The sequence below is a fragment of the Diadema antillarum genome, unplaced genomic scaffold, assembly GCF_040938485.1.
Source record: "Diadema antillarum isolate AM-2024a unplaced genomic scaffold, OU_Dant_1.0 scf00000069, whole genome shotgun sequence".
NCBI lineage: Eukaryota > Metazoa > Echinodermata > Echinoidea > Diadematoida > Diadematidae > Diadema > Diadema antillarum.
In genome coordinates, this window is record NW_027270958.1 from 1,321,821 (window position 1) to 1,331,935 (window position 10,115).

Below are 10,115 nucleotides of genomic sequence, written 5' to 3' on the forward strand. Positions count from 1 at the left end.
TTTAACTAAAGAAGCAATTTCATGTTTGGATGTATATATATATATATATATATATACTATGAATACGGCAATAAATACGGATGAACCTACTGTCAACCGAGTGAACTTGTTCCAATACTTCTGTCTAAAGCTCTTCCTTTGAGGATATCGAGCACTCTTCATAGAAGGATAGAATCACCAAATAGAATCACCAAGTGATATATACAGTAGTCCTATATGTATACTTGTATATACACGTAATATATGCATATAGATATATATATATATATATATATTGGCAGCAAAACTTGCACAGAGACGTGGCTGATGTTGGGTTGCACCCTTTTAATCAAGCTTTCGGGCGAAATGCCCTTCTTCAGAATTCGTATTATTGTCCTTGCATCGCCCCGCCATGTTCTGGTTATACATATATATATATATATATATATATAGGCCTATATATATATATATATATATATATAGGCCTATATATATATATATATATATATACATACATATATATGTATACATAATATATATATATATATATATATATATATAGTATATAATATACATGTATGTATATGATATATTCAAATTCAAATTCAAATTCAAACTTTATTTTCACTTTCTTTCTTCAACAGAATGTATAAGAAACAATATCATGAACTTGACATGCGACTCGTTGTAAATATATATAACCAGACAGGATTAACAACATATTCTTGTCTACATGATCAGTAAAATAAAGATACATACACTCTATATATACACACTGAGGAGAAAAAAAGTGGAGGTACCCACTCAAAAGACTAAGCTTGTAACATGTGGATACCTCTGAGGGAAAGGGGGAAAATGGGGTGAAAACTTACAACTACAAAGAGTGCGGGAAACTGGGGAAGCGGGGAATAGAGAAAAAAAGAAAGCAAAAGTGTGAAAAAAAAGAAACAACAAACAGGGAAAAGTGGAAGAGAGAGAGAAGAGAGAGAGAAACCAAAAATATGTTGATGCATACACCAAGGGCGAAAGCCCACAGAGACAATTAGCCAGGTGTTTTCTAAAGTGACAAATTGTCGAGCAGCTTTCCAGCGGAAGAGATTCAACTGTGAGGACGAATGAACGAGAGCACGTATAGAATACTACCAGGTAGTAAAAATAAGTGATACCTCAAGAGAACGCAGCCTTTCAGTCAAAGAAGAGAAGATGATATCGTGCTCACAAAATATATTACAAAATTAAAAACATTCAGTTACATTATAAGACTTCAAAAGAAGCATTTTCAATCTCGTTTTAAAAGAATTCAATGAAGGGGCACTTTTTATATCCATAGGAAGGGAGTTCCAGAATCTTGGACCTACATAAATAAAAGTCTGTTGAGCTAACAAGGTTCTTAACAGAGGTAAATGAAATTCATTTGATTGATTTGAATGAAAACAAACAACACTCATCTTTCAAAAGCATCTAATAAGCTCAGATGGACTCTTTTTTTTCATTTATTTTTCCACTCCCAGCAAAAACATTAATATTTTACAGATATTGAATACATATATTTCATCACAATACATAATAAAAGATAAGCTTGTGGAAAATTTTTGAAATGCTGGTAGGGTGCATTTTTCTCCCACACGTAATATTACGACAATTCATAACATGATCGATATACTGATATATACATAAAAAGCGAAATTACAAAAGGAACTAGGATATGGAAACCCAACAAACCCGAAAAAAGACACCCTGGACAAATCCATACACTAAGTTGCTGTCATGCAGAGACCCTGCTATTTAGTCATTCACATTTCTGTGAATGTATGCCTATAGTTTTCTTTCTTTCTTGCTATATGGTAGGGAAAAAACACCCAAATTGTGAATTTCAGGTCTGAAAATGCAAAATCTCCCGATAATGTGGGAGGTGGGGATAGCTCCTTCCTCGTGAGCGGAGATATGGGTGGGTCGTTAGATACATGTGTTTGAAATTGCTTGATTTTCTTGTTTGATGCCCAAGTTCGATGATATCTGTGCCAGCACTCTGCTTGCCCAATCTGTCTTTTCAGTTCAGTTCAGTTCAGTTCAATTCGATTTATTATACTAAGTAACCGATTGGAACTTGGCGTAGAAATTTGTTATTTTTAACGGCATTCTGTGCTTTGGTCGCCGATTGGCACACATGCTAGTAGGCTTGCCAACCTTACAACAAAAGTTAATCTAAGTCGAATTTGAATGAAAAAGCTTGGCATGTTTATTAATAAGCTAAGTTTAAAGATTGCCCTGGCTAATACAGACTTTCTGCTATGGAAGGGTATACTGGAAGGGTTGTGTCATCATGTTAATGACATGGCGTTGTATTTAGAACACTTTTCTTGGCATCTCAGTGCCCTTTTTGCTTCCAAGCAGATGAAACGGCACTATTAATCGGCCTACAGCTGTATATGAAAACCAGAAGCAATATATAGCGGTGTGGATCTTTCGTGAATATGGAGTCGACGGCCCTTTTTGCGGCATGAAACTTTTGCGAATTGCCGTCGGCATTCAACGCATTGTGTGGACAAAACCTTTCGCATGCATTTTATTTTTGTGAATCCTCGCTCCTCGTGAAATTCGCGAAGATTTCACGAACGCTACTAATTTCTGGTATCCATTCATTTCATTTTATTTCATTTGCGACGTAAATATACAATATGAAAATTTGCACATAAACAAAGTATAGTACAATGTGACTTCTGCATATTCAAATGAAATTTGAATGCACGTCATTTGTTTGCAATGAGAGAAAACATATACTTTTGAATAAAGAAATGCATGGGCAAACTATAACTGATACGTAACAAAGAAAAAAAATAAAGTCAGAAATGGATGGGACTGCTAAAAAGCCCATAGGCTAAAAAAGCCTATAGGCCTATACCACTCAGTTACGCACAAAGATATTTTCAGAGGACGTCACAAGCGTACGTCTAACTTGGTATTTTCGCCAACCTTGACCACGTGATTGTGAGCAAAGTTATGTAACTGTTCTTTAAAGAGTGTGATGTTGTGCCACTCCTCCTTCTCTGTCAGATTTTCCCCTCCAAGTCTGGTATATAGCGCCCTCGGTCGCTCGTTCCAGGCAAAGACGATCCAGTTCATGCGAGTACACCCTTGTGCCACTGCAGTCTTACATCAGATGGCAAAATGGAAGACAGTTTGCATGGACAGGTATTTCAATACAACAAATATCGAAATTCCTCAAAGACTTAAAGGGGGTCCAAATATGAGTTAGTCTGATAAAGAAAGAGTGAAACCTTACGAGTTCAACGGTAAAAATTTGACTGAAATCGGATGAAAAATAAGGAAGTTATGACATTTTGAAGGTTTTTTTTTCAGGAAACAGTTCTTGAACGGTCAGTACGAATATTCAAATGATGGCATGGTGAGCATGTCATCCCTTCACAACTTGCCAACTTGCCTTTGCATATTCATATCCACTAGCTGTTCAAGAACTGTTTTGCAGAAATTAGCAAAACTTAAAAATGTCATAACTTCCTTATTTTTCATCCGATTTCAGTAAAATTTTTACCGTTGACTCGTAAGATTTTACTCTTTTTTTATCAGACTAACTTATATTTGGACTGGATTTCCCCTTTAAACGTTATCCCATTCAGTGGTATGTGCTCACTCCTTATATCAAAAACTCAAGAATAATGCCATGAAAATGCCATGAAAATGAAATAATGCCATGAAAATGAAAAAAAATCAAGAATAATGCCATGAAAATATGATTTTAATCAAAAGATTCATTTTGAGAATTCGATTGGAACAGGAAACTGCTGCTTAAATCACATGAATAGTTACAATATTAGTATCTGTCATTATTAAAGCATCAAACACTAATTATGTCTCATGAATAGCCAGTATTTGAAAACACAAATCAACTTCACAGAACCATACCACTGTGAATGTCTAAATGCAAAGCTCTTCAGTTCAATTCAGCAATATTGTAGTCTGGATATCTATTCCTACTCTATTTTCTTATTCAATCACAAAATTCAAATGTGAAAGAAAATATCATTTAAAAGAAATGAATGCGAAAGTCTATAATATATCAACAAACAACCAATAATTTGATAGTTGGCATGGCCTCTTCAGGTTGAGTGACAAATGACTCAAAGTGGTATTTCTTTTGCACAATGTTATTTTGGCATATTTTGTTTTTTTGCTGATACACAAGATTTAAAGTATGCGATTGCAAATACAAAGACATTTCGAGCCATCCACAGTACAAGTGGTATTATCTGACATCACGAGAGTATACCCGTATCAGACATCCGAGCTGGTAATCCAAAACTGAGGGGGGGGGGGGGGGGGGGGAGGAGGGGGGGGGGAGGGAGGGTGATGAAAGTCAGATAAAAGTTTGCCGTTGATAAAAACTTCTAATCGTGACACGGCAACTTTCAAAAACAGCATGCAATCTCAGTTGCTTTCTGTGTGGGCGTGTGACTGTGTTCACAGATTAATGTGCCCATGGAGCTATTATATTCGTAGCTCCATAAAAATATGTACCGCATTCATGCCTCTGATGTGCATGTAGTTAAAAGCACGAGCTGCCGCCGCATGGGGAAAACGAGAAATTGGGCTTGTTCCGCAAAGTGTACATTTTATAAATTTCCGTTATGTGCTCAAGATATCTGATATGGGTGATGATAATTATTTTGACTGGCCATTTCGAGAAAAATTACATAATCATATTAGCTCCATCTATATTTCAACCAATATCATATTCATATCCACTCAAAGTCAGTCAATATTATCATATTAAGCATGCAGTATTTAATGCTTAGAGGCATCTGTGGACTTTTACCTTTGCAACTGCCTGCATGAGGGATGTTCCAAGACCTGCTCCTGAAAAAAGAAGAAAGAAGAATGATACTTTTGCATCATAATATACGTCTGACCGTCAATATCAATGAAGTCTGATATCCGCGGATATCAATTCGCTGATTTTGGCATTTGTATATATTCTTCTAGACTCTTTATGCTTTCCTGTGATGTTGTACGGATTGACTTCAAAATAATAGCCTTCCACAGAAATGGCCAAAAAAAAAATCAAACAATCATATTAACACTTTTTGAGTAAACTGGCTTTGAAATTTGGATGAAATCAAGCTGTGTTCATATTTGCTTCAAAATTAGACGAAGCAGATTTAAACTGCCTTTATCAGAGAAATTCAGAAATGAGAAACTATTACTAAGGAGTATTTTCCAGACCAGAATATTTCACTCAATTCACAAAATTTAATAATGAAGGAATGATTTAGACATTAAAAGAAATCGTTAATTCACTACTATTTGTCTTACTATTTGTAAAAATAGAAGATACAGCTCGGCTATTGACCTTACTCACCCAAGTGCAAAGTTTACACTTTTATTGCAATACTATACCGTAACCACTTTGGAATGCTATTGGCATTACATTCCTTGCAACTAAAGATGACCTTGTTGAGGTTTCCACATAATACTGTACGCAATGAGTTATGCGGTAAAGTGTTGCCCGACTCCAATTCTGCTATTTTTTTTCACAAATCTATTGCTTGAAAGAGTATTCGATTTTTATGAAGGTGTCTACTTCATTGTGTAAAAATCCCTATTAATGCATAACTTCTCAACCACTTCCTTGTAGGCCTATCACACAGCATTCTGGAATGATGCCCCTTTTTGGCAAGGGCTGAACCAAATGATATAAACCACCATGCAGGGTTGAATCACATTATTGTTCATTATTCAGAGTATTACAAAACAAATTGTCATATGGCACAGATATCTACAAAAACGAAAGTGTAGTTTGTTTGTTTGTTTGTTTGTTTGTTTGTTTTGTTTTGTTTTGTTGTTTGTTTTTTGACCTATTATAGTTAGCACTTCTGCTTGAAACTGGGGACCATGTGGAGACCAGAGCGATTTCAATAGCACTTTTATTATGATGAAAAATACATCAAATATAACAAAACAAAGTGATACATGATGTCCAGCTAAGATAAGCAATAGAATATTGCACACGTTATCATATAACATGGTGGTCAATCTATCAAAGTTTGAATCTATTAAGTGCCAACGAAATACGATATGGAACCTATACTTAAGTGCAACCTAGTTAACCGTAGGTTCCAATATTGAAACCGAGCGTAAAGATCAAGATAAGGAGCACGGATGCAAAGCATGGTAGGACGAAATGTAGAAAACAAAAAGAAAAGACAAAAATACTCCGGGATATAGCAAATTCCTCCCAAATTCAGATGAGGAGAACAAAGACATATGCTGCATGCGAATTAACAGTTGGTATCATGGTAATGTTGCCTGTGTAGTGTAATAATGTGATTTAGACAATTAAAAAAAAAGTTAACATCTGGGTCCTCAGAAGAGACGGGGAAGTATTTGGAAGAGGAAAAACACATACGAACAATAGAAGAATGATCTACCATCCATTTCCAAGGAAGTGAGCAAAACAATGCCAGCTGTTACCGCGCCCCCGAAGTATAGAGCAGGAAGAAGAACACTGGAATTATTCACTCGGCTGTATAGATTCAAATCTACCATGGAATCTAAAAAAAAAATGATGGCCGCTTGTTGTTTTAGACAGGTGGCCGCTACACACAAGATCTTAAACATGTCTTCCCTCTCTGGGGTATTCATTCTTCAATGGCGACATACGGCATATGGTCGCTACAGACAGGTGACCACTACGGCAGGTTTTGACTGTACCTATTAAAAAAAAAATCTCGACAAATATGTCATTATGGTAAAGCTGAAACTCACGATGATTACCTCTATGCTTTGGTGTGACATAAAGGTCGTCTAGGTAGACAGTTCGTCCTTTCCAGCTGCTGTAAGTATATGAAAATGATGTGTAGGCAACGGTTCCGTTGGTGATGCTGCTCTCGGCTACCAGAATATGAACAAAGGGATGCTCGCAGAATGCATCTCCCCTCAACTCTGAAACACACACAACAATAAGAAATAATAATGACACGATTTCATAATGCGTGCACTGTCGCTTAAAGAATACTCCTAACTTCTATGTGTTTTACAAAGCCCACGAAGTATATATGTATTGTTCCTCGTAATTATTGTATATATATATATATATATGTATATATGTTGTTATATAATTCATCTCGGATACTACATGAATCTTTTGCAAATGTTTGAACAATATTATTTCATGACATGTATATACTTTGTACTATTTTTGATTTTCATTGATTGGAAATAAACTATGATTGAATTGAATTGAATTGAACTGAATTGAATTGAAAAATACATGTATGCATTTGGAAGGATTTTAGCGTGAGCATTAGCTGAAATACTATGGACTAGTACACAATGCATTGCATTCAGAGTAATTTCCAGGGTACATACTCATTGATGTCGTGTCCTTGCCGCAATATCCCATTATGCTAACGTCTCATAACTGAGAGCACCTTGTATACTCATGCACTATAGCGTGTGGTAGAGTGCCCCATTCATTTCAACTTGCCATGGGTATTTAAGATCACATCCCTCGACATCAGTGTCCATATACTAGTATAGTAAACACAATAAAAATGCAATGGTTCGAATGGAGATTCAAATTTGGGTAAACAGAACTCTTCCCTATTTGGAACCCCTGGACGGTTAAGCCATAAGTCCATTACATCAACGCTAAATGCCATTTTCAGAAAATACAATATGAAAGTTACTATTTTTCAAGATCATTTGTCCATACACAAATGGAAAGTATGTTTTGCATTATGCTTCTTTCACAATCCTCACGATAGCAACATAATATAGGCCTACTTGCAATTTAATAGCTACAGTTGCACATTTATCAATACAAAGTTGATATGAGTATAATTTAAAGCTTTTGTGATCAAAGTTCCTTTGAAAATTCTGTACTCATGTAAGCGTTATACACATATTACTTTGTACGACTCTATATGGAAATAAAATTATCTGAAGAAAAATATTTCACTGGGTAAATGTTGTGTATGGGATTTTATATATGTTTTTGTTTGTTTGTTTGTTTGTTTGTTTGTTTGTTTTGTTGTTTAATGAAGTGTATTCCTCTGTATGTTTGAGCGCTACTTGGCACAGAACAATCTATAGACTTTTACACACTGTCCAAAGTCCCTGGCACAGACAGGATTAAAATATGTTGAAATTTGCTTAACCTTTTTTATTTTTTCCCCTCACTGGGATATTTATTATTCTCTTTCATCCGTACACGTGATACATCATATTTCAAATAACATCATACTTTTTTCGAATTCAATACAATATAATATACATCAAGAAAAAAGGTGTCTAAAGAGACACCATTTTTGCTGAAACACTTGCAACTTATGATTATTTCTTGCATTAAATTTCTCTTTATCATAATATTCCCTTATACTATATTTACATAAATCAAAACGAGGTATCATTTTTTTTTAATTTTACAAACATAAATTTCATATCTCACAAACATGGCAATACAATTCAATGCCGAATTGTTAATACCCCCCAAAACCAAATGATTTATTTTCCGTCGTAAATGTTATTTCTTACCCCGTGTTGACATTAATCCATTCTCGTTATACTTCAACCCACAATCTATCAACATATTGACACTCACTCAAAAAATGTATTAAAGTCTCAACATACACATTACAAAATGAACATTCTTTTCTTTCAACAAATTAGTCCAATTCTATTCAACATCTTATTTGTATACAAAATTCTATTAAGTATTTTAAACTGAAACCATCGTAAATTAACATCCTCCGTGCTCTTGAACGGGGCCAACGAAAAAGATTGCCATTTCTTTTCTTCAAGTTGTATCAGTTGTCGCCATTTTAAAAATCTTTTACATTGATATACATGATTTCTATTCTTTAACAAAACAGCATAAATATGTGAATATCCTTTACGATGTTTTATAACCAATTTTAAAATATCAGGTATAATTGGTTTATTTTTTATGCCACATACTTTACTGTCAATTGGTTTGTGTGTGAAATTTGTGCACATGAGACTCATTGGTACAGGAACACACTAAGAAATACGGGTTCAAATTTGAACCCCAAAACTGTCGCTATACAGCCACTATATAGGGTGCAACTTTTCACCCAATAAGCAATTTGCACTCGTAGAGGTGCAATACGCGGAATTTTGAACCTGCAGGGGTGCAAATTTGCACCCTCAGTTTTGTGCTCATCAAGGGTGTAAACATGCACCATAAACATTAATACATTGTGAATTGAAAATTTGGACCACGAGTACCGAGGTTTTACTCGTATGATCAAACTTACTTTCTGATGGATATGTCTGCATCTTTGTAAGTACGAATATAAACATTAAGAGATTTTATTTTCTTATACTTGCACAATAAAAGGTGCCATTGTGCACCCCAGGGTGCTGCTATAGGGTCAAATAGGTTGCAAATCTGAACCTTTATTTTTTAGTGTGAAGGGTTAAAAAATGGTCTTACTGTCTGCTGTCATCTCAACCTCGTCCTGCATACGTAAATAGGCAGCTAGCTCATTGATCAGTGGCACGACAGCCTCACAATCGTCTGGCCCAGCTTTTCTGATGATATACGATGCCATGCTCATTGAATAACTGCTGCTGAATTACAATGAAGTCTGGGATTTGAGGTACGGTACTATCAAATAGTTGCTGTAAAACCTTTGGACTGCAGTGAAAGATATAATCAAGAGAGTGAAATAATCAGAGGATCACACAGTAAAACAAAGGCTCTAAGAACTCGTATGTACATTATGCGTATGCCTCACTTAACCATCGATGTAATGAAAAATATACTTGCACTGATTAATTTGTTAGGTACATGTATTGAAGTTTTGTAAGCTTTGTATAAATGTATTGTATAGTAATGTAACGAGAATATTAAGTGAGGGGACTGCACTATACAAGTTCGCTTTTCAGCAGCCCCTCATTTTCTATTTCCATCAAGTCCTTAATAAAACAAGATGTATTTCTGCTGATTATGTGACATTATGTTACAAGAAAATACCACCATTTTGACGTTTGTATTACCCATGTATATTGTTCGGAAATGAAAATAAAACATGAATGATGAATGAATGAATGAATACACAAACATAGCTCTTGAAAGAAATTACCAGAGCTGG

The 10,115-nt window shown here is 35.1% G+C and overlaps 1 protein-coding gene across 1 annotated transcript; it reads right to left on the reverse strand.

Moving 5' to 3' along the window:
• Nucleotides 1–2,916: 2,916 nt before the first annotated feature.
• On the reverse strand, nt 2,917–9,572 carry LOC139716737 (thialysine N-epsilon-acetyltransferase-like). Its single transcript, XM_071628268.1, has 4 exons — nt 9,455–9,572; nt 6,772–6,939; nt 4,814–4,854; nt 2,917–3,129 (listed from the first exon to the last, which is right to left on the reverse strand). Exons 1-4 carry the CDS (start codon nt 9,570–9,572, stop codon nt 2,917–2,919), a joined length of 540 nt encoding a protein of 179 aa, XP_071484369.1.
• Between the last annotated feature and the right edge of the window lie 543 nt (nt 9,573–10,115).

What these genes read in the sequence shown, in the direction of transcription:
- LOC139716737 (XM_071628268.1), bottom strand. Translation starts at nt 9,572, where the DNA reads ATGGCATCGTATATCATCAGAAAAGCTGGGCCAGACGATTGTGAGGCT. An exon ending in TGTCACACCAAAGCATAGAG is followed by an intron (nt 4,855 to 6,771) that starts GTAATCATCGTG and finishes TTCTTTTTTCAG; the next exon opens with GAGCAGGTCTTGGAACATCC. An exon ending in TCATGCAGGCAGTTGCAAAG is followed by an intron (nt 3,130 to 4,813) that starts GTAAAAGTCCAC and finishes ATCTGATGTAAG; the next exon opens with ACTGCAGTGGCACAAGGGTG.